This window comes from Amia ocellicauda, chromosome 14 (genome assembly GCF_036373705.1).
Source record: "Amia ocellicauda isolate fAmiCal2 chromosome 14, fAmiCal2.hap1, whole genome shotgun sequence".
NCBI lineage: Eukaryota > Metazoa > Chordata > Actinopteri > Amiiformes > Amiidae > Amia > Amia ocellicauda.
In genome coordinates, this window is record NC_089863.1 from 3,761,521 (window position 1) to 3,785,136 (window position 23,616).

General features: G+C 49.0%; 1 protein-coding gene across 2 annotated transcripts; it reads left to right on the forward strand.

The window, feature by feature from the left end:
* Positions 1-368: 368 nt before the first annotated feature.
* Positions 369-23,592, forward strand: acap1 (ArfGAP with coiled-coil, ankyrin repeat and PH domains 1). Of its 2 annotated transcripts, none has more exons than XR_010821964.1 (23): positions 369-1,180; positions 7,386-7,443; positions 8,367-8,486; positions 9,492-9,545; positions 9,656-9,714; positions 9,812-9,995; positions 10,499-10,543; positions 11,353-11,448; positions 12,257-12,331; positions 12,630-12,742; positions 13,019-13,070; positions 13,202-13,302; positions 15,741-15,852; positions 15,938-16,149; positions 16,296-16,365; positions 17,078-17,172; positions 20,017-20,204; positions 20,351-20,407; positions 20,592-20,764; positions 20,939-21,048; positions 21,264-21,374; positions 21,542-22,348; positions 22,776-23,592. XR_010821964.1 is itself a non-coding variant. In XM_066722476.1 (23 exons), exons 1-23 carry the CDS (start codon positions 1,128-1,130, stop codon positions 22,874-22,876), a joined length of 2,304 nt encoding a protein of 767 aa, XP_066578573.1. In that variant the 5' UTR covers positions 369-1,127; the 3' UTR covers positions 22,877-23,592. The 2 variants fall into 2 exon arrangements, 1 of the variants encoding a protein (XP_066578573.1); XM_066722476.1 differs by having other exon boundaries at positions 21,542-21,606.
* Positions 23,593-23,616: the final 24 nt, after the last annotated feature.

Sequence of the window (23,616 nt, forward strand, 5' to 3'; positions counted from 1 at the left end):
CAAAGGAGGGCAACAGATGGTCTCCCCTGCAGCGCCCCAAGCATGCTCACTGAGTCTGTATTGCGTGCAGACCCTCTCATCAGTAAGCAGACCCCCCGCTCCCGCCGCACAGCTCCCGCACAGCTCCCGCACAGCTCCCGCACAGCGCCGGCCCCCTCAGCTCCTCTGGGCGCTGCGGTGGCCGCGTCTCTTTTTGCACTGAGACTCCGGGGCGGGGTTACAGGTTTTTGTCTTCTTTTTTTTAGACGCCCATTCTGCACGCTTGCTTCAGTTTTTTTCTTTTCAGGCCTGCAATGCCTGCCTTGCTTACTAAGTGACAGGCTTTTTCCTTCCCTCTCAGCTCAGACTGCGCCGCACACTCACTCACTCACTCACTCACACCCGGAAACCCGCGGAGGAGGTGACAGGAGGGAGGGAGGAAGAGAGAGAGAGAGAGAGAGAGAGAGAGAGAGAGAGAGACGGGCTGCTGTGTTTGTGTCTCTGTGACAGCTCGCCCTGTCAAGGCAGTGCATGCACCCTCTATGGGCTTTTTTTGTCGTTTTGTTTTGTCTAAAGTTGCAATTAGGCCGGTCTGCTGTTGTCATAACAGGACTACCTGACTGCCGGTCTTGTTTTTCTTCTTGCCCTTCCTATAGATGCACTTTTTGTTTTTCCTGCACAGTGGCTAGGTGCAATGGAGGCAGTCGCTTAAAAGCCGCAAACGGATGTACATGTAGAGGTTGATTGAGAGCGTTTTATTTATATATTTATTTTTGATTGTATTCTTTTTTGTTTGCTTGTTTGTTTTTTTGCACTCCGGAGGACAGTGGTGCACAGCCGTTCTTTGCGGGGAGTATGCATGTTTGCGAGGCTGATTTGAATGTAAAGATTGGCCAGTCTTCCGGGCTTGGTGGGCACCAGTTTCCAATGACGAGGAGTTTATGAACAATGATTTGAAGGCTTAATTGGACAAGTGAAGACTTTCTTTTTTTAATTGATCCTCCCAGCCTCGCGGGACCGGGACACCTGTGCATGCGCAGTCTCCGTGGGCACCGGGCAAATTTTTAACACTGCCTTTTAATTACAATTAGTCTTTTTTTTTTAATTTGTTATTTATATTTATAATTGGCTTTGACTACACAGCAAAGATGACGGTTAAACTGGATTTCGAAGAGTGTTTGAAAGATTCGCCTCGTTTCAGGTAAGAAACGCTTGATCTTGAGGAGCGACTTTGACCAATCTGCCAAAACTAACACAGGCATGCTGAAATGTGCAACCTGCCGAAGCTGAAAAGTTGCATGCAGCTATTATAATTATTCGTATGTTGCATTTAAAGAGAGTTAAACTCGCTGTAAGAAATATACTGCACCAATTTCAACCTGTTAAACCAAGTGGAATTTGAAATATTGCCGGTTGTGGCTGTTATTTTGTGCAGTAATCTAGTGTAGTAAAGTACAGTAGCTATTCCTGTAGTGGGTGCCTTCAGTTGGCAACAGGAAGCGCAAACCGCAGCTTTTCTGCGCACCTTCAATTGAAATGATCATATTTGAGACTCATTGCAGGGCCCGACCCGCTGCTGCAGCACTGTTATTTGAGACCTTGCTGTTTATTGGTGCATTTATTCAAGTTTATCAGAGTCAGACAGATTCACTGACTTGCTTGGTTATGGTTCCCCTATAAAAAGCCGTCAAATGTATAGATATACAAAATATACATCATTTTAGTTTCAATTTCATAGTGTACGTGGTGGTAATTTGGATAATAACAACATTAAACCCATTAAAACATAGTTAACAGTAGAGTGTTACCACACTACTGGATCTGAAAAAACGGTGACACTACCTGCGACGAAAGTGGCAAATAAAAAAACTTGTCTGATGAACCCCCCCCCGCCTGAGCCGTGCGCTCCTCCCCGACGTGGCCCCGGGCCCCTTCGCCAGGCATTGCGTGAAGCGCATGCTGGGACCTGTTGGCACCGCGTGGGAACATTGTGGCTGAGTTTGTCATAATCAATCAACAACCAAACCCAAATAATATCATACTATGAATATTGTCGTTACTAAGGAACTAGTATTTCTGTTCCAGATAAAGTCTTAAAACAACCAAAGTTGTTGACTGAAAAGTGACTGACACACTAACTAGCTGACTGATAAACTGGCTGTCACACTGACTGATACAATAACTGGCTGACTGATTGACACATTTGGAAGTCTGACTGAGTGATTGACAGACTGAGAGTGTGACCGATGCACTGACAATCTCAGACACACTGACTGGCATCTTGCTGCACTTCATTCATGGATATCTCCAGAATTGGATTGGACTGTGTCTCTCAGGACCAGGGCCGAGACCCCGCTGGACTGGACTGTGTCTCTCAGGACCAGGGCTGAGACCCTGCTGGACTGGACTGTGTCTCTCGGGACGTCTGGACTGTATTCGGTGTGACACTGAACTGTTTCCCCCAGACTTGTTTCCTGTGAGGCAGCCTGCTTTTTAAGAGGACTCTTCTTTGGTAGCAGCTGTAGCTGTTGGTGCGTGGTGGGGTGTGTGTGAGTGTATCAGGCCTGTGGGTGTGAGGGGTGTTTGTGGCAGTAACAGCCTGTCTAAACTCAGCTCAGGTAATAGGATGTGAAACTGAGACAGTAAGACTTTACAGGAAGGAGCTCGCTGAGACAACACACCGCTGAGTGAAGGTACTTTTCTCTGTGGGGTTCAATGAATAAATATATAATGAATATAGCAGAAGAAACAGAAGAAGAAATGGTCTCTATATATACGTGTGTGTGTGTGTGTGTGTGTGTGTGTGTGTTCAGTGATTTCAGTTAGGATAAAAGTACAGGTCTGTCTTTCTCCATCTCTCCCTCTTTTTCCTTCTCTTCCTTCCCCTTTCTCCATCTCCCTCCCCTCTTCCCCATCCTCCTTCTTTCTCTCTCTGTCTCTCACCCTGTCTCGCTCACCCTATTTTTCTTTATTTTCCTTTTTCTCTCTCTCCATCTCACAATTTCTTCCTCCCATCCCTCTCTCCCTCTTTCTCTCCCCAATCTCTCTCCTGTTCTATTTCCTTCTTCCCCTCCCTCCCTCTCCTCTGTCTCTGCCCACACCCATTTTGGGACTGAGTACACTTAGCCCTGGATGTCCTGCAGCAGATAAAGGCTCTGGCTGTTGCAGCATCTCAGGACACCGTTACAGGAAGTGATGTAATAGCCCGTTCCGCTGCGGTCTGGCTTCCTGGCTCAAGTGTTGCATCTTTAGCCTGTCACTGACTCTCTATGTCACGGTGACAGTGCTATACCTCTCCCCGGGGGTCTGAAATCTGTGCCAGCCTGGGAAGGGCTGCGGTACAAATAAGAATTGATTGCTCGATTGATTGATTGTTTCTCCTACTGCGTGTGAAACGACGACACAGTTACTGGCCTCCTGGACGGGCGGTTTCAACGGACTGACAAACTTACTGACTGACAAACTTACCGACTGACACACTGACTGACTGACTGACAATTTTACTACCTGAGAAACTTACCGACTGACACACTGACTGACTGACAGATTTACCGACTGACAAACTCACTGATTGACTGACTCACTGACTGACTGACCATTTTACTACCTGACAAATTTACTGACTGACAGATTTACCGACTGACAAACTTACTGACTGACCGACTGACACACTGACTGACTGACAGATTTACTGACTGACAAACTCACTGATTGACTGACTGACACATTTACTACCTGACAAACTTACTGACTGACTGACTGAATGACAGATTTACCAACTGACAAACTTACTGACTGACCGACTGACACACTGACTGACTGACAGATTTACTGACTGACAAACTCACTGATTGACTGACTGACACATTTACTACCTGACAAACTTACTGACTGAATGACAGATTTACCAACTGACAAACTTACTGACTGACCGACTGACACACTGACTGAATGACAGATTTACCAACTGACAAACTTACTGACTGCCTGACTGACACACTGATATTGTCACTTAAGTTGTTGATTCACTCTGCTCGGTTCTGTTTTCACTACAATGTTGCCCCAGCGTTGCATGGTCCCCAACGGCCCACGTCTCCCATCATCCCCTTCAGTACAGTATGAACTGTAAACCCAGCGGAGGAGTTGTTTTCCCAGCAGAGTGGCTGGGTGTGGATGTTTCTTCCGTCTCGGGTTTGTTTTGTTTGGTGACAGAAAAGGAGGTTGGGGGGGTGGAGGTGGAGGCGGAGGTGGTGGTGGCTGGGTTTGGATAAAAACAGAAAAGCCCCTCTTCCCCCTGCCTCCGATGTGTGGAGCGTGTCTGTCAGTGGGAGGAAGCGCTTGTGACCGTGGCAGCTGTGCTGTCCGGTTACTGTGTATGGTTCTTCGTATTACCATGACGGTGCGTTTATCTGTTTGGAAACTTTTTTTTTGTAGGGTTTGTTTTCGTCTGCTGCTCTCCTCTATGTTATCATCTGACTGTACTTGCTGGCTGGCTCTGGGGGTTTGCCTTCTCACAGTAAACTCGCACCGCGCTTCTCTTCGGAGATTCGGAGGGACGGGACAGAGGACGGGGCCTGGGGGGTTGACGGGGGCGCAGGACGCTCCACTGACTGAGAAGACAGTCCGTCTCCTGTTGCCAGGCAACCCTGTGAAGTGGGGGGGAGGATGAGAGAGCAGGAAGTCAGCAACTCGAGATGCAGTGGGGCGATAAAGCAGAGACAGGAAGCTGCGGAGAGAGCATGAGAGTTGGGGGTGGGGGAGTGGATGTGTGAAACCTTTGCTGCGAGCAGAGAGAGTGAGACGGAGAGGGGGAGGCAGGGAGGGAAGGATAGACAGAGATTGAGGGAGGGAGAGCGAGAGAGAGAGGGGTAGAGAGGGAGGGAGGCAGGGGTGTCACAGGAGGAATTGCGGAACAGATCAAACGCAACAACAAAGGAAATTAAATAAAAGAAAAAAAAGCAGAAGGAGAAGTCGAGGCTGCGCTTCACAATGGGAGACTGTCACCACCCGGCCCTCCCCTGGGGCCCCGCCAGCCCTCACTGTCCCTAATGCGCCACTGTGACACACTGACTGACTGACACACTGACACTGACACTGGCTGAGGACCGGAGAGGTGTGTAGGAAGAGATGAGGGTCTGAAGGAGCTCAGTGCAGTCTGGTCGAGACAGCGGAGAGCGTTAGTCTTGAACTGGATGGGAGCCGAGATGGTGAGCCAGTGGAGGGATTAGATTCCAGTGTAACTCAAATGGAGAGATCGGTGGCAGTTGAGGAGGAGGAGGAAGGACAGAAGAGATCAGGTCTGGAAAGGTTGCAGTTTGTTGTTTTGGTTGTGGCACGTGAGAGAGACGCCTCACCCCGACCCACGGGGGGCAGTAAAGTTCTCCGCTTGTCGTGCAATGCTCGTGCCACGGAGTCCCCCCGATCCCGGAGAATAAAAACATAACCACCCGCCGCTATCTCGGCCTGCAGGCAACAGTCAACAGCAGCCAGTGGGGGGCAGTGGCACTGTCAACACTGGCTGTTGTGTGTAAAGAAGGGAGTCCTGTTTTCCAGCCTATCGGGCTTCAGGAAACCACCGTGGAAATGCCGTTGCTGGGACCCATTGTGACCAACACGGGCTGACTGGTGACCTAGAAAGAGTTTAACAGACGAGCCGAGAGAGAGTGAAGAAAATAAATAGAAACGCAACAAAAGTCTTCTTTATTTATTACTCCAGTCCAGTGTTGTGTTTTCAGTAAGCGTATAACAACAATAACAGTGAGATTGTCCCTCGGACTCTTGCAGGGCTGTCTTCGAATGTTTGTGCGTTCGATGGTCTGTTCGGTCTCCAGACCTTCGGAGGTTCGCCACGTGACAGTCACATCGATTCTTTTCTCTTGTTGATAGAAATTGACATTGTTTCAATACTGTAGCGTTAAAGGGGTACAGGCGGTGTGGTGTGTGGAGCGTAGAGAGAGGTCATAAAAGATGAAGGGAGGCGGAAGAACAAGTCAGTGTGTGAGTGTTCAGTGTCTGAGACCTGCGTGCGCTGCACTAATAATAAATACGATGTGTTGCTGCACACGCAATAATGAGTTGGAAACCTCCACAAGCATTACAATACTAACCCACACGTCTGATGTCCACTATCTAAATTAAAACATTACATTTGCATACTGCCCGTTACTTAAATAAAAGTGTCTGGATGTAACGAAGTTCGAAACCATCATAAAAAGGCCCTCAATTGCCACTGTCATGTCAGCAGGCATTGGACCAGATTAAATTTAAACAATTAAACAAATTTAAACCATCCCCCATTTGCCAGCATGCCTGTGGACCACTCTGCATTACGCTGCTGGTTTCTTTATCCGCCATCTTTACAGCAGAGCGTTATGAAACGTAAAACATAACAAATATTTTGAAAAATTCCTGCTGTTTGGATTTTTTTGCTAAATGTAAGCTGTGCAACTGAAAATTGGTATCATGAAGAAACAAGCAATCTCCGGGATCACTTAACCAACTTAAGTTTAAATTATTTTGCATTATTTATTAGGCTTATAGGTCAATTGCAAAGAAAGCTCTGTACTAACTCTGCGAGTTTGTTGCATTGACTAATTATATTTTTTGGTATAATATTAATAGTATTTTTATTACTGTCAACCCAAATGTCAAGGTTACTGGTTTCCGAAGTCTTTAGTTTTTACTTCTTTCAGTATAGTTCTCTTTTTAATGACACTGTTCAAAAACGTATTTTAAAATCCCTCCAAAAAATAGTAGCTAATGTGACGTCATCGATACATTTAAGCAAATTAGGACAGCCCTAGACTCTCGAGTCGGAAGAGAAAAATATGCAGTGGAGCGAATAAAAAAGAAACTACAAGCTGCCAGTATTTTTATTGCGGGGGTATTGTCAATAGCCAAAGCCAGGTTCTGCTTCAGTCACTATTCCCCTACTGTCCTTCTGTAACAGGGAGTGGAGCATACAGGTGATACGGATACGGGTTCGAGGGTTTCGGAGGACACCAGGGAGGTAAGGTGAGGCACAGCGGGGTTAAACCTGATTGTGGTCATCAGCACTGGGCCGTGTCCAAATACCCATAGCACAGTGGCCGAATGGGACGTGCCCCCGCGCCCCCCCCCACGGCTGTGCCTCAACGGGACCGACCCGTCATACCCGTCCTGTTCGATGATGTCATTTCTATCTGGTCACGAGGGCCTGTTCCACAGAAGCTCTGCTCGGTTTGATGATCATTTTCTTGCGCTTGAGTTTGACGGCGTATCCTGTGTATTTCGGGCTTGTCATCTGTGACATCTGAGATCACGGCCTTGGTGTGTCCTCCTCCAGAGGCGCTCCCCAGCGTGCCTCCTCTTAGACTACAGTGCACCCCTCTCGGATCTCCCCAGTTGATGCTCTTTCTGTCCCGCAGGGCGGCCATCGAGGGCGTGGAGAGCGATGTCGGCGATCTGGAGACCAAGCTGGACAAGGTGAGACCCGACGCTGTCCACCATAGCGCTCCATCAGGAGATGTAGGAGTTCACAGGGGACTCGAACCCTGACCCCGGCCCGGACCACAACGTCACCCTCATTTAACCGCAAGTTTCCCGTCAGTGCCAAATGTAGCAAAGCCATCCTCTAGACCATGGGTTTTCAAACCCATCCTGAAGTACCCCTTGCCCTGCTGGTTTCGGTTCCAACCTAGGTCTTAATTACTTAATTGAATGACATATTGCTTCGTTAGGTCAATTAAGGATTCAATTAAGCAATTAAGACCTTGGTTGGAACAAAAACCAGCAGGGCAGGGGGAACTCCAGGACTGGTTTGGAAATCACTGCTCTAGACCAGCGTTTCCCAGCCTCAGTCCTGCAGGAGCCCCTACGCTGCTGGTTTTTGTTCCAACCAAGCTCTCAATTACTTAATTGAACCATTAATTGAACTAATCATTTCCTAAATCAGAGCCTTTTGATTATTTTAAACAGAGGGGTTTCAAGTATAGAATTGTATTAAGAACTTCTTAAAGAACCCACTCTTTTATTACACAATTTAAAAAGTCAAATCGAAGCAGATTGAACAGCCCTCAGATTTGCAGCTGGAGACGATACAATGTGTTCCGTCCCTCCCGTCCACAGAGAGACCGCAGCCAGGCGTTCGTGTCTCATTCACTTCACTTCCCTCTCCAGGTGGGAAAAGTCCCTTGTGTTTCAGTAGCGGTCTTGTTTTTTTTTGTTTGTTCCTGCTTTTAAACTGCTGCCAAGTCATCAAATGAATGAAAGGATCTTCTATGGTCTGTCTCTTCCCCTCAGTCACTGCCCTCTCTCTCTCTCCCTCTCTCTCACTGTCTCTGCCCTACCTCTCTCTGCCCCTCTGTCCCCCTCTCTCTCTCTCTCTGCCCCTCTGCCCCCGTGCCCAGCTGGTGAAGCAGTGTCACTCGATGCTGGAGGCGGGCCGGGTGTACTGCAACAGCAGCCGGCAGTTTGTGACGGGCGTGCGCGACCTGGGCCAGCACCCCAGCTCCGACAGCACCGTGAGGGTGAGCGCCGCCGCCTGCCCGGCCACTGACCGCGTGGCTGTTGTTTTTGTTGTTGCAGTGTAACGGTTTGTGTTGTAGTTGTTGTAGTGTGTGCTGTCTCTGTAGTGTCACTGTTTGTTGTTGTAGTGTGTGCTGTTTGTGTTGTTGTATGGTGTTTGTGTTGTAGTTGTAGTGCAACTGTTTGTGTTGTAGTGTGTGCTGTTTGTAGTGTGTGCTGTCTGTGTTGTAGTTGTTGTAGTGTGCTGTCTCTGTAGTGTCACTGTTTGTTGTTGTAGTGTGTGCTGTTTGTGTATTTGTTGTAGTGTGTGCTGTCTCTGTAGTGTCACTGTTTGTTGTTGTAGTGTGTGCTGTTTGTGTTGTATGGTGTTTGTGTTGTAGTTGTAGTGTAACTGTTTGTGTTGTAGTGTGTGCTGTTTGTAGTGTGTGCTGTCTGTGTTGTAGTTGTTGTAGTGTGCTGTCTCTGTAGTGTCACTGTTTGTTGTTGTAGTGTGTGCTGTTTGTGTTGTATGGTGTTTGTGTTGTAATTGTAGTGTAACTGTTTGTTGTAGTGTGTGCTGTTTGTAGTGTGTGCTGTTTGTAGTGTGTGCTGTCTGTGTTGTATGGTGTTTGTGTTGTAGTTGTAGTGTAACTGTTTGTGTTGTAGTGTGTGCTGTTTGTAGTGTGTGCTGTCTGTGTTGTAGTTGTTGTAGTGTGCTGTCTCTGTAGTGTCACTGTTTGTTGTTGTAGTTTGTGTTGTAGCATGTTTGTTGTAGTATGTGTTTGTGTTGTAGTGTCACTTTCCGTGTTGTAGTTGTTGTACTGTGTGCTGTTTGTGTTGTTGTAGTATCTATTGTGTGTGTGTGTGTGTGTGTCTCTCAGTATTTCTATCTGCAGTACAGCAAATTATATATAAAAGCTTTATTGGCACTAATGACATCAGTGTTGCCAGAGCAGCTGACCGGCCCAGTGACAGGACCAGGGCGATGTCATTGTACACTACAGTTTCAATCTCTCTCTCCCTCTCAGGACTGTCTGGAGAAGTTCTCTAACAAGTTGGCCCTGATGATTGACGCTCATGGGGTGAGTGATGTCACACGTGCTGTCCCCGGGGGGAAATAAAAAAAGAGTGAGTGAACACGTCTGCGTGGAAGTTCACATCTCCCCTCTCTCTGTCTCTCTCCCTCCCCCAGGAGCTGCTGGAGGTCACACAGAAATCAGTGAAGTTAAAGCTGCAGAATTTTGTGAAGGAGTGGGTATCAGAAATAGTGCCATCTTGTGTGTAACTTCAGTCACTGCAACTGACTGAGTGACTGACTGATTGACCCCCTCCACCCCGCTCTCTGTAGGGATGTGAAGCGCTTTAAGGACACCAAGAAGGAGTTCGACCGCAGCAGCGAGAGTCTGGAGGCGGCGCTCGGCCGGAACGCCCAGGCGCCGCGGAACAAGCAGCACGAGGTGGACGAAGCTACGACCTCCCTGCTGGCGGCACGGACCACCTTCCGCAACGAGGCGCTGGACTACGTGCTGCAGGTGAGGCGGCAGACACCGCAGGGGACAGGGTGGGCACGACAGAATGGCAGGGTCTCCTGGAGAGCTACAGCACAGAACAGTGTTGTGCTGTTTAGTAGACTGCAGATCTGTGTAGGGCAGTGCGGTATAGTGCAGTGTGTGAGTGTGAAGGTTTAGGCCGTCTGGGAGAGATGTAATTAATGCCCAACTATTTTAATTACCTGCTTCCTTTGTAGATGTGTATTTCTTATTATGTATTTTTGTAACAGTAGTGCTGTGTAGTATAGTCCAGTACAGTGCAGTGCAGTGCAGTGCAGTGTAATATAGTCCAGTACAGTATTATGTATTACAGTATTATTATGTATTTTTGTAACAGTAGTGCTGTGTAGTATAGTCCAGTATAGTGCAGTGTAGTATATTTCAGTATAGTGCAGTGCAGTGCAGTATAGTCCTATAAAGTGCAGTGCAGTGGGGTCTCTCTTGTACAGTGCCATAATCTCTGATGTTGTTTTTGCTTCTTCCAGATCAACGTGATCGAATCCAAGAAAAAGACGGACATCCTGTCAGCTGTGAGTGAGAGACACGCACGCACGCACGCACGCACACACACACACACACGCTGTCGCAGAGCCGAGCGGTGCTGTCCTGCAGAATATCGCAAACTTAAAAAAATAAATAACAGGGTTATTTATTTCTTATGGCCGTGTTGTTTGCAGAGCAACAGTAATTCAGTTGTAGCCAGTACTTCAACTAAAAGACTTTACTTTACTTACGGAAAACAGTTGCGTACCTCCAAACACAAAGTATAGTAATAGTATTGTAGTGATTCTGAGGCCCCTCGCCGTGACCTGAGGTCACCGGGATGTTACATTGGTGTCAGTAGTGGGATGGTAGCGCAGCATGCTGTAAATACTGGGAGTGTAGTGTGTCGATCCTGAGGCCTCTCTAAGAGATGTGGGCCTTTAACGACGCGTTAAGGTCGCTGCACTTTGGCGCTGGAGACCGGGTTCGAATCTCGCCCTGGCCGGAACCTCCCAGATGTTATAATAGCCCAAAAGAATAATGCAAACATTATTACAAAAATACATGATAAGAAATACCTGTTTACGAAGGAAGCAGGTAATTAAAATAGTTGGGCATTAATTACATCTCTCCCAGACGGCCTAAACCTTCACACTCACACACTCATTCACACAGATGCACACACCTCTCTCTCTCTCTCTCTCTCACACACTCACACACAGCCATGGAGCTATACACCTTGTCTGAAATTATTTTTATATATTTTTTTTAAAGGCTCCGCTGGATAATTCCTCTAATCTCTCTCTCTCCCTGCCTCTTTCTGTGTGTGTGTGTGTGTGTGTGTGTGTCTGCTCAGATGCTGTCCCTGATGGACGCTCAGGCCTCATTCTTCGAGCAGGGCAACCAGTCCCTGAAGGAGCTGGAGGGCTATCGCAGCAAGCTGGCTGAGCAGGTGAGACTGGGGTCAAGGGTCAATCTGAGACTGGGGCCCCCAGCTTTATAGTGTGTTGTGAGTATGTGAGTTTTCCATGTGGGTGGGTGTGTGTACTTTCACATCCTGATGAGTTCAATAGTGGGCCATGCAGCAGTAGTGCGGGGAAAACAGGATGCGAACGAGAGAGAGTGAGAGAGAGTGGGAGAGCGAGAGTGCAAACATGGGGAGGGAGGGAGGGAGGGACAGTGACGACGAGCGAGAGAGAATATGACAGATATGTACTTGGATTTAAAGCTGCATTGTATATTCATGGAAAGACAGAGGTGGAGAGATGGAGAGAGGGAGAGAGAAACAGAGAGAAGGTGGCAGTTTTGCAGATTTCATTCCCTACAATGCAACCCAATTCTGTCCTCCGCACTGACACCCCCCCCCCCCCCCATCCCAGACTGTGGGACAGGAAGCCTGGAGTGGGCCTGGAACCTTCCGGTTTCCGGTTTCCTGTTGGCATCTTGGCCAGGGTGACCTTTGACCCTCACCTGAAGAGGACACTCTCCCCTTCCTCCCTGCCATTTTTAGCGCCTGTCCGTCTTTCAATCTCGGTCTCTCGTCATATGCAAAAACCGAGTCCCCCCCGTCCCCGTGTATACATGTATATGTATTTATTTTCCCACGTGTATAAAAAGTAACTGTACATTGTCTGTCTGCAGAGTGAATTTTCCTGCTGCACTAATTTTAGTATAATCAATATTAATGTCTTCCCTCTCTTCGCCCTCTCTCTCTCATCCTCTCTCCTCTCTCCCCTCTCTCTTTCATCCCCCTCTCCCAGCACACTCATCTGGTACTGAACTCGGCGCGGGACAAGAGAGACATGGAGCAGCGCCACGCCACCATCAAACAGAAGGTCAGACCCCTGGGGCTGTGTGCGTGTGTATTTTCAGCAGTCAGCACCGTGTCAGGAGCGTGTGTGTGTGCGTGTGTGTCTGGACCGTGTGTGTGTGTGCGTGTATGTGTGTGTGAGTGAGTGTGTCAGGACCATGTGTGTGAGGTGAGTGTGCCAGTACCGTGTGTGTGAGTGAGTGTGTCAGGACCATGTGAGTGTGTCAGGACCGTGTATGTGAGTGACTGTGTCAGTACCACGTGTGAGTGAGTGTGTCAGTGCCGTTTGTGTGTGTGTCAGTACCGTGTTGTGTCTCCTGCAGGACATCTCCTATGACGATTCCATGATGGAGTTCTCACCCGACACTGCCAACGTCGTGGCCATGGAGGGCTATCTGTACAAGAGGGCCAGCAACGCCTTCAAGACCTGGAGCCGGTGACTCCATCCCTTCATCTCTCTCTCGTCCACACTACTTGTCTGCTGTCTCTTACCTGTTCCTTCGCCCTCCCTCTCTCTGTGTGTTTCACCAAGTCTGTCCGTGTCTCTGTCGTGCTGCATCTCTCTCTCTCTTTCCTCCCCCCCTATCTCTCTGTCCGTCTCTTCTTGCGCTCACTCTCTCTCTGTACTTCTCCCTCTCTCTCCTGACTGTCATCTGTCTCTCTCTCCTGACACACTTCCTCTTCAATCCCTCCCTCTCTCTCTCTTTCCTAGACGCTGGTTTTCCATCCAGAACAATCAGCTGGTTTATCAGAAGAGGCTAAAGGTGAGAGCACAGAGAGATGGGGATTTTAGCATACGCTCGTGGGTCGAGGTCAGACGGACAGTGTTTCCACATTAATCTGAGATGAACTCTGTCCCTCTGTCCCACTGTCTCCCCACTGTCTTCCCCTGCAGGACCCACTGACGGTGGTGGTGGAGGACCTGCGGCTGTGCACAGTCAAGCTGTGTCCCGACAATGAGCGACGCTTCTGCTTTGAGGTCGTCTCCCCCTCCAAGTGAGTGCCGTGCAGCTACAGCTAGAGTTACAGCACAGTTAGTGTGTTTGGCTACAGTTAGTTACAGTACAGCTACAGTGTAGTTATACTTACTGATCCGTTACAGTTAGTTACAGATGCAGTACAGTTAGTTACTGTAGTTGTAGTTACAGTACAGTTAATGTAGTTGTAGCTACAGTGTAGTGCTGTGTGGGACAATGACAGTGCAGTGTAGTGCTGTGTGGGACAGTTACAGTGTAGTGTTGTGTGGGATAGGGGCAGTGCTGTGTGGGACAGTGACTGTAGTTGCAGTGCTGTGTGGGACAGTGACAGTGTAGTGCTGTATGGGACAGTGACAGTGTAGTTACAGTGCTGTGTGGGACAGTGTAGGGCTGTGTGGGACAGGGACAGTGCAGTGCTGTATGGGACAGTGATAGTGTAGTTGCAGTGTAGTGTTGTGTGGGATAGGGGCAGTGCTGTGTGGGACAGTGACTGTAGTTGCAGTGCTGTGTGGGACAGTGACAGTGTAGTTGCAGTGTAGTGTTGTGTGGGATAGGGGCAGTGCTGTGTGGGACAGTGACTGTAGTTGCAGTGCTGTGTGGGACAGTGACCGTGTAGTTACAGTGTAGTGTTGTGTGGGATAGGGGCAGTGCTGTGTGGGACAGTGACTGTAGTTGCAGTGCTGTGTGGGACAGTGACAGTGTAGTTACAGTGTAGTGTTGTGTGGGATAGGGGCAGTGCTGTGTGGGACAGTGAATGTAGTTGCAGTGCTGTGTGGGACAGTGAATGTAGTTGCAGTGCTGTGTGGGACAGTGACCGTGTAGTTACAGTGTAGTGTTGTGTGGGATAGGGGCAGTGCTGTGTGGGACAGTGACTGTAGTTGCAGTGCTGTGTGGGACAGTGACAGTGTAGTGCTGTATGGGACAGTGACAGTGTAGTTACAGTGCTGTGTGGGACAGTTACAGTGACAGTGTAGGGCTGTGTGGGACAGGGACAGTGCAGTGCTGTATGGGACAGTGATAGTGTAGTTGCAGTGTAGTGTTGTGTGGGATAAGGGTAGTGCTTTGTGGGAAAGTGACTGTGTAGTTACAGTGTAGTGTTGTGTGGGATAGGGGCAGTGCTGTGTGGGACAGTGACTGTAGTTGCAGTGCTGTGTGGGACAGTGACAGTGTAGTGCTGTATGGGACAGTGACAATGTAGTGCTGTATGGGACAGTGACAGTGTAGTTACAGTGCTGTGTTGTGTGGGATAGGGGCAGTGCTGTGTGGGACAGTGACTGTAGTTGCAGTGCTGTGTGGGACAGTGACAGTGTAGTGCTGTATGGGACAGTGACAGTGTAGTTACAGTGCTGTGTGGGACAGTTACAGTGACAGTGTAGGGCTGTGTGGGACAGTGACAGTGTAGTGATGTGTGGGACAGGGACAGTGCAGTGCTGTATGGGACAGTGATAGTGTAGTTGCAGTGTAGTGTTGTGTGGGATAGGGGCAGTGCTGTGTGGGACAGTGACTAGTTGCAGTGCTGTGGGGGACAGTGACAGTGTAGTTACAGTGTAGTGTTGTGTGGGATAGGGGCAGTGCTGTGTGGAACAGTGTAGTTACAGTGTAGTGTTGTGTGGGATAGGGGCAGTGCTGTGTGGGACAGTGACTGTAATTGCAGTGCTGTGTGGGACAGTGACAGTGTAGTGCTGTATGGGACAGTGACAGTGTAGTTACAGTGTAGTGTTGTGTGGGACAGTGTAGGGCTGTGTGGGACAGTTACAGTGACAGTGTAGGGCTGTGTGGGACAGTGACAGTGTAGTGATGTGTGGGACAGGGACAGTGCAGTGCTGTGTGGGACAGTGACAGTGTAGTTGCAGTGTAGTGTTGTGTGGGATAGGGGCAGTGCTGTGTGGGACAGTGACTGTAGTTACAGTGTAGTGTTGTGTGCGATAGGGGCAGTGCTGTGTGGGACAGTGACAGTGTAGTTACAGTGTAGTGTTGTGTGGGATAGGGGCAGTGCTGTGTGGGACAGTGACAGTGTAGTTACAGTGTAGTGTTGTGTGGGATAGGGGCAGTGCTGTGTGGGACAGTGACAGTAGTTACAGTGTAGTGTTGTGTGGGATAGGGGCAGTGCTGTGTGGGACAGTGACAGTGTAGTGCTGTATGGGACAGTGACAGTGTAGTTACAGTGTTGTGTGGGACAGTTACAGTGACAGTGTAGGGCTGTGTGGGACAGTGACAGCACAGAGCTGTGTGGGACAGGGACAGTGCAGTGCTGTATGGGACAGTGACAGTGTAGTTACAGTAGTGCTGTGTGGGATAGGGACAGTGCAGTGCTGTATGGGACAGTGACAGTGTAGTTGCAGTGCTGTGTGGGACAGTTACAGTGACAGTGTAGGGCTGTGTGGGACAGTGACAGTGTAGTTACAGTGTAGTTACAGTAGTGCTGTATGGGACAGTGACAGTGACTCTGTGTCGCAGGAGCTGTCTGCTGCAGGCGGACTCTGAGCGGCAGCAGCAGGCCTGGGTCCTGGCTGTCCAGAGCAGCATTGCCACAGCCTTCCAGGAGCACAGAGAGGACCCAGTGGGCCCGGTGAGACACACACACTGCAACACACGCACACACGCACTCTGCCTCTCTCTGTGTGTCTGTGTCTGACGGTGTGTCTCTGTGTCAGCGGGGTTTGGAGCGCACCTCCTCCGTGTCCGGGGGCTCCTCTATGCTGGACCTGCCTGGACCGGCCCGCGGGCCCTCGGCGCAGGTGGCACTGGAGCAGGTGCAGAAGATCCGGGGCAACGCCCAGTGTTGCGACTGCGGGGAGCCCAACCCCGACTGGGCCAGCATCAACCTGGGCATCACGCTGTGCATCGTCTGCTCCGGCATCCACAGGCAAGGGCACAGCCCGGCGGTCAAAACATGACCACAGCAATCGTAGTTCAATTTATGTTATAATATTAATCATTTCATTTGAAAACTTTCTCCCTCTCTCTCTCTCTCTCTCTCTCTCCTTCCTCTCTGCCCCCCTCCTCCAACAGGAGTTTAGGCGTCCATTTCTCAAAGGTGCGCTCCCTGACACTGGACTCCTGGGAGCCCGAGCTGACCAAGGTAAACGCTGTCCCCAACCCCCATTCAGAGCCCTGCCCTCACATACCCGCCCACCTGGGTGGCCCCTCTGCTCCCTCCCTCCCCCAGGAGCAATGGCAGTGGTGTCGGGACACCACAGATGAGTCCGGGGGCCCAGCGTAAAAATCCCTGATCTGAGGCCCAAGTGATCTTGTATTCTTATAGGGACTGAAGAATGTAGGAAGACGCCAGACCATGCAGTGCTTTGTATGTGATTAGTACAAGTTTAAAATCAATTCTAAAATGTACCGGCAACCAGTGTAGAGAGGCTAGTACTGGGGTCATGTGTGAGGAAGTTTTGGTCCTAGTCAGTAATCTAGCAGCAGAATTTTGGACAATCCGGAGACGGGCCAATGTATGGTGATTGAGACCTGAAGGCATCGCAGTAATCGAGACATGAAGAAATAAAAGCATGAATCATTTTGTCTGTATCCCCAAAAGATAAAACCCATCCAAAAACATGACTGAACCAGTTTCATGATATGATTTTCAAATTTTAAATTGGAGTCAAAGTTCACTCCTAGATTTCTGAAAACTGGTTTAATGTTAGCAACCCAAAATTCACGTGAAGTTGTCTGTGGATCTTCTTTGGGCTGATAATGAGAACTTCCGTTTTGACCGAGTTCAGCTGAAGAAAATTATAGAATGTTCCATCACATCTCTCTCTCTCTCTCTCTCTCTCTCTCTCTCGTAGTTGATGTGTGAGTTGGGGAATGATGCCATCAACAGGATCTACGAGGCGCGTATCGACGAGATGACCATCAAGAAGCCGCATGCTGGCAGCCCCAGGTTCGACCCCAGCGCCACGCCCCACACACTGCCCTCGCACCACGCCGTGCCCCCCACACACTGCCCTCGCACCACGCCGTGCCCCCCACACACTGCCCTCGCACCACGCCGTGCCCCCCACACACTGCCCTCGCACCACGCCGCGCCCCCCCAACGCTCGCTCGCACCGCGCCACGCCGCGCCCCCCGAACACTCGCTCCCACCGCACCGCGCCGCGCCCCCAGAACACGGCCTCGCACCGCTCCACACTCTGACAGGGTTCCCACAGTCATGGAGAAGGCACAGAAAAGTCATGGAAAATTACCAAAATATTAAAGTCATGGAAAAGGCATGGAAAATTACCAAACAATTTGAAGTCATGGGAAATAGCTACACATATACACAGGCAACATACATGGGAGATAATGTTCACTCTGGTACAAAGTAACAGTTTCATGGTGCGGAATAAAATTGTATGAAATCCTGTTTAAATTTTCCTTTTAGTACGTACTCTGTAATACATGTGGTTATTATGAACGCATGGCACACAGTGGTCTGTGTTGATTTTATGTACACAGGGATTTCCAAGTCTTGGGAGAGTCTGTGTGAAGCACATATACGCTGAGCACAACTCCTATAACCGTATAGCAACACAAAGAAGCTCGGTGCGTTCACAACACGCAGACTTTCCTCATTCTGCACAGATTCTCAAGATCATTGGTTGCGTTCTTGTACTACAAATTTACGTCATTCTGAACTGAGTGTGACCATCAAGCCAGTAAATTCACAATATTTGTGTAGATTCTGAGCAGAATGACGTAAATCCGTGTACTGATCGTGACTAAATTGGTCAGGATCTGCCAGAATGATGATCTCCTTATGTGAAATAAAGTTAATTGTAAAAGTTAATCACACACACATCCAACTTACTTAGTAGGTGCGGGGTACAAACAAATCTATATAATTATGGATTATGGATCCTGATGAAGATCTCTTGTAAATCGAAATGCTGTTTTTGTGAAATAAAGTTGAAATGCTGTTTTCTCGTTATCATACACATAGTGTTGCGTGTTTTTGGTTTTGATTTTGAATAAAAATAAACAAACACTGAAATTGGTTGAAAATCAGTGCAAAAACAATTATCGGGATTAATTAGATAAAAATTAGAAATAATTAGAAAAAAAATACTATAACCTACAGTGTTTCTCAACCCAGGTCCTGACAAACCACTGTGTCTTCTAACGTTCGCTCACCTGCGCTCTCAGCTCTCAGTTATTTAAGCAAACCTGTAATTGAACAAATGAAGTGATTCATTAGAAATGTCCTGTTATTTTCAGCTCTCATGTGTTGGTTGATAATTCCATTTAAGGTTTCAATTAAACAGATGAGCGCTCTGTTAGAACAAAAACCAGCCGACACAGGGGTTCACTAGGACCTACATTAAATGCTCAAACTTTATGACGTGTCCGTTGCATTTGAATTAAGTAGCCAAATGTATGATATGCATATTTATTTCAGATCAAGTCAATAATAACAGTACATATTGTTCTATTCAAGAAATTACATTTTATTTCAAAACCATAAACAAGTTCTACAAAAGTTAACAAAATACACTGTTTATCCCAAAGCTCACTTGCTTGTGCCGTTTGCTTCTACGCGCTGCTTTATCCTGTCAGCGCCAGCCCTGTCCTCGATGCCACAGTGCTGACCAACCTCCGTGTGCGAGCCCATCATAGCGCGCGATATTCATCAGTAAGCGTCTGTGTGAGCTGCACACTGCAGAACAGCTTCGATGCGAGTGCTGACAAGATAATGTCGTAATATCAAACAAGCTTGTGAAGTAGTGTTTCATAAAAATAATTACCGAAAAGAAACTGAAAATGATATCGAGTGTGTTTTAAAATGGGTATAAACTCCTCAAATAAATCTGGTAATTTATGGGTGAAAATCATATTTTTTTGTATTTCTTTCAAAACAAATTATAAATAATCAAAGCAAAACAAAGCAGTCGTCTAAAATACTTATTTAGCAGCGTACAGGAAAGGATTACCGTAGGCCCCTACTGAACTGACCATTTGTATATCGTAATGTTTGAATGTGTGTTTTTATTAATTAATTTAGCTGATGTATAGACTTAATGTTGTTTTGTATGGTTTCTACTGTAATTATAATTTATTCTACATGTACATTGATCAGATAGTAACAGGTTTAATTCTGCATTTACATCTTTGTTTACTCTTTATTAGCTGATGGTAGCATGTTTAATTAAAGTGGGTGAATGAAATGGCTGTGAGGGGAGGAGGGGGCTGTCATGACAAAAGCTGATTGTGTTCGTTTCCTATTGTGTTTATCAATATCCTCATTATTTTCTGCGTGCATTTCCAACTTTCCAGCATTTGTGTTGTAAACGAATGAATGTAGTCATGGAAAATCAGAAAATGATCATGGAAAAATCATGGGGAAAAACTAAAAATTGATTTGCATGGGAACACTGCTCTGAACACTCCCTCGCACAGAGCCACGTTCTGACCCTCTTTTTCTTTCTTGGTCTCTGACTCTTCCTCTCTCCTTCTGCCCCCTTTCACAAAGCCTGCCAGGAAGTTGCACAGGTAGGGTGTGTGACGGGAAATAGCCTCCCCAGCCTGGGGAACCTCCCGAGCGCTGCATGGTTCCTCCGGTGGTGTGTTTAGAAATCTCTGCATGGCTTTGCTTGTGTGAAAAAGTCTGCTCTCTCCCGCTCTCTCTCCCGCAGATCCAGTCTGTATGGCTGTGTGTTTCAGATCTGGTTTGGTCTTGTATAGAGATTCTCTTTCTCTCCGTCTCTCTCCCTCTCTCTCACACCCTCTCTGTCTCCCGTCCTCTCAGGCAGGAGAAGGAGTGCTGGATCCGCTCCAAGTACGTGGAGAAGAAGTTCATCCAGAAGCTGCCGGAGACGGGCCGCCCCCTGCGCCGCTCCAGCGCCCGCCGCAATCGCGGCAACACGCTGGAGCGCGACTCTGCCCGGCCGCCCATCAAACCCAAACCTGGCCGCGCCACCCTGCCCCGGCTAGCAGGTACACTGACACACGCGCGCACACACACACACACACACTGACACACACACACACACACACACACACTGAAACAGACACACACACTGTACTTGACCCACATTCTTGTGCTCTTTGTGTATAAGCTGCCTGTTGCCCCCCCCCCCCAGGTCTCAGCCTCGGTGACCAGAACAAGAACAACGTGGCCCCGGCTAGCCCCCGAAAAGGTGAGGGGTCAAAGGTCAAAGCCAACCAATAACAGTGCTGCAGACAGCCCTTCTACAGAGATGCAGTTCAGCACAGCAGAAAGATCACATGACCTGCCACTAATTAAGCCAATTAAGTAATTGGATGAGTAATTAAACAAGTGACGGTTAATCATGTTTTTCTGGTGTCCCCCCGGTCCCCCAGATGAGGAGGAGGAGGAGGACCTGAGTGGGCTGCACCCTGGCGCTCTGCTGTACCGGGCCGCCGGGCTGCAGAACTTCCCCGTCATGGCGGACGCGCTAGCCCACGGCGCCGACGTCAACTGGGTCAACAGCATGGACGGCAGCAGCACCCCGCTCATCCAGGCTGTGTCCGCGGTGAGGGGGTCTGTGTGTCCGTGTCCGCGGGACTCTGTTTCTGCCTGTGTGTGTGTGTGTGTGTGTGTGTGTCAGTCAGTGTTTCTGTGTGGTTTTTTCTCTCTCTCTCTCCTGTCTGAAAACCCACCCCTGAATTGCACTCCTCTCCTCTCTCTTGGTCCTCCTCTATCCCAGGATTCCCTGGTGGCCTGTGAGTTCCTGCTGCAGAACGGGGCGAATGTCAACCAGACTGATGCCAAGGGGCGCGGCCCCCTGCACCACGCCACCATCCTGGGGCACACCGGGTATGAGACAGACAGACACAGAGACAGACAGAGACAGACAGACAGACACAGAGACAGACCGACAGACACAGAGGGCTAGTGGTGATTATTGATAAATATTGTGCGACTGTGTGCGTCTTCAACATTTGTATCTGTCTCATCGTATTCATGGTATGTGTGTATGTCGCGTGTCTGTGTTGTCTGTGTGTTTATCGTGTGCGTCTGTCCATCCGCAGGCTGGTCTGTCTGTTCCTGAAGAGAGGAGTGGACCAGAGCGCCCGGGACGGAGAGGACAAGGACCCCCTGACCATTGCCATCGACAACGCCAATGCTGACATCGTCACACTGTGAGACGGGGGGGGAGAGGAGAGAGGGAGGAGGGGAGCAGTAGGAGAGAGGGGGAGGAGCAGTGAGAGAGAGGAAGGTGGAGAAGAGTAGGGGAGGAAGGAGAGAAATTTTGTGAGATCGTCGGACTGACTCCTCTCACTTTGTGTCCCCGCCCCCCTCCCAACAGGCTCCGCCTTGCCAAGATGAAGGAGGAGATGATGCGGGAGATGGAAGGCGCCTACGGCCAATCAGGTCATTGCAGGGAGAGGGAGGCCGCCGCCAACAGCAGCGGGGGGGCGCCCAAAAAGAGCTTTCAGGCATTCCGGAACCAACTGACCGGCTGGGCCCTGGGGACACAGGGGGACTAGACTGACCCCCCAAACACACACACCCTCTCTCTCTCTCGCACACACACACACATACATTCACACTGACACACTCACACAAATCCTCGCACTACAATTCATGTTGCACTTTGAGACGCAGTCTCGTTGCACTTTACCGGCCAAAAAACGGCTGCATTTCTTGACGAAGAAGAGCATAATCGAACAAAAAGACTCCAGTCGGGAGCCTTTTGGACAACAACGGCCTTGTTTTAAAAGGAAAACAACCGAATCGCCGCTTTTTTTTTTTTGTCATTTGTTAATGCTGCCGTCCTGTTTCCTACACAAGTGACTACTGAACAATCGACACTATCTAAGCGCGCCGGGGCCCCCGTGTGGCCCTGAGAGGGGCCGCGTGTTTTTAATGCTTTATTTTAATGCACCTGTTTTTGCAGTTCAGCCTCGTGTTGCCATGCTCTTTATTGCCGTGTGCGAGCGAGCCTTTGTGTGTGTGTGTGTGTGCGTACCTGCGTGTGCGTCCGTCTGTCTCAGTGTGTCGGTCCGCTTGTCCGCTGTGCCGGCGTCTGTCTCCGCGCTCCTCCACGGCGTCGCCCCGGGCCCTTGGCGCTTCGCTGGCTTTGCGTTGTCCCCCGAGTCCAGCGCTCCCTCAGGTAACGGCGCCTGCGTCGCCCGCAGCCACCTCTCCTGTCCGCCCAGCGCCCAGATCTGCCTGTCGTCTCCTCTGATTTAGTCTCACTCATTTATTCACGCATGCACTTGTTTATTTCCATATTCCTAGTGGCGTGTGCAGACCTGCTCCTCTCATTTGATTTGGTTTGATTCATTTATCCATCCATCCATTTCTCTCTATCTTTCTCTATGATCTGTTGTTAATAATCAGACCTGTGTGCCGTGCAGATTGAAAGTGTGCATCTGTCCCATGGGCCACTTGTATTGAATTTCCTTCTCTTCCTCTCTCCCCTCTCCTCCCTCTCTTCCATCCTTTTCCTCCCCTACCTCTCTCCTATTCCATCATCTTCCTCTCTCCCTCCCCTCCCTCTCCCATTCCATCCTCTCCTCTCTCCCTCCTCCTCACAGGAGATGAGACGTACCACGACATCTTCCGGGATTTCTCCCAGATGGCCTCCAACAACCCGGAGAAGCTGAACCGCCGCAGCACCGACCTGAAGCTGCCCTGAATGTAGGGGGCACTGCGGGGGTCCCCATCACCCATCCTTCTCCACTCTCTCACCCCATTATTATTATTTTTTATTTTATTTCCTCCCTGGCCCCCCAGTTCTCCCTTGTGCAGATTTTACTTTTAAATCTTGGAGAGCTAGTGTCGGTCTGGCGGGGCTGCAGTTCCATCTTCTCGCCACAAGGGGCACAGTTAATGCAGTCTAAGTATAACATCATGATGGGAAGCGATTTTTTTAATTGAATTTTCTCGTTTTACACCGTTAACCTCCAGCTAAAATATAAAGAAAACATTGAAAGTATCCCAGCACTGTCATTACAGTTATTTGTGTACCTGGACCATGTTCCCTGCTCTTGTACTGGAGACAATGTTCTACTGAGGGATGTGTGTTCGAGTGCGAGTGTGTTATTATATTGTATTGTGTGTAAATGAGACGGGTGTCTTGGCTGGGGGGTCCCAACCCACAGACACCCCTCTCTGTGTTTAGGGGTCCAACACTCCCACTCTCCTGTCCCATCCCTGCTGGTGCATGCTGGGGGAGGCAGTTGGTACAGCCCTAAGAACCGCAGAATTGCGTGTCCCGTCCCCCGTCTAACGAGTTCGCTGATGTTTGTTCTTCTCTTGTACATGTTGTATTTATTGTCCGTGAGCTTCCCATGTCGTGTGTGTGTGTGTTGTGTGGGTGTAACAAAACAATAAAGGCAGTATTTCCATGTCGGGCGGTCGTGTGTGTGTTTTTGT

Excerpts from the sequence above, each read along its gene's own strand:
- acap1 (XM_066722476.1), top strand. The coding sequence starts at position 1,128 with ATGACGGTTAAACTGGATTTCGAAGAGTGTTTGAAAGATTCGCCTCGT. Across the intron at positions 10,544-11,352 it reads AGACGGACATCCTGTCAGCT|ATGCTGTCCCTGATGGACGC; the intron begins GTGAGTGAGAGA and ends GTGTCTGCTCAG. Across the intron at positions 21,375-21,541 it reads AATGCTGACATCGTCACACT|GCTCCGCCTTGCCAAGATGA; the intron begins GTGAGACGGGGG and ends CCCTCCCAACAG.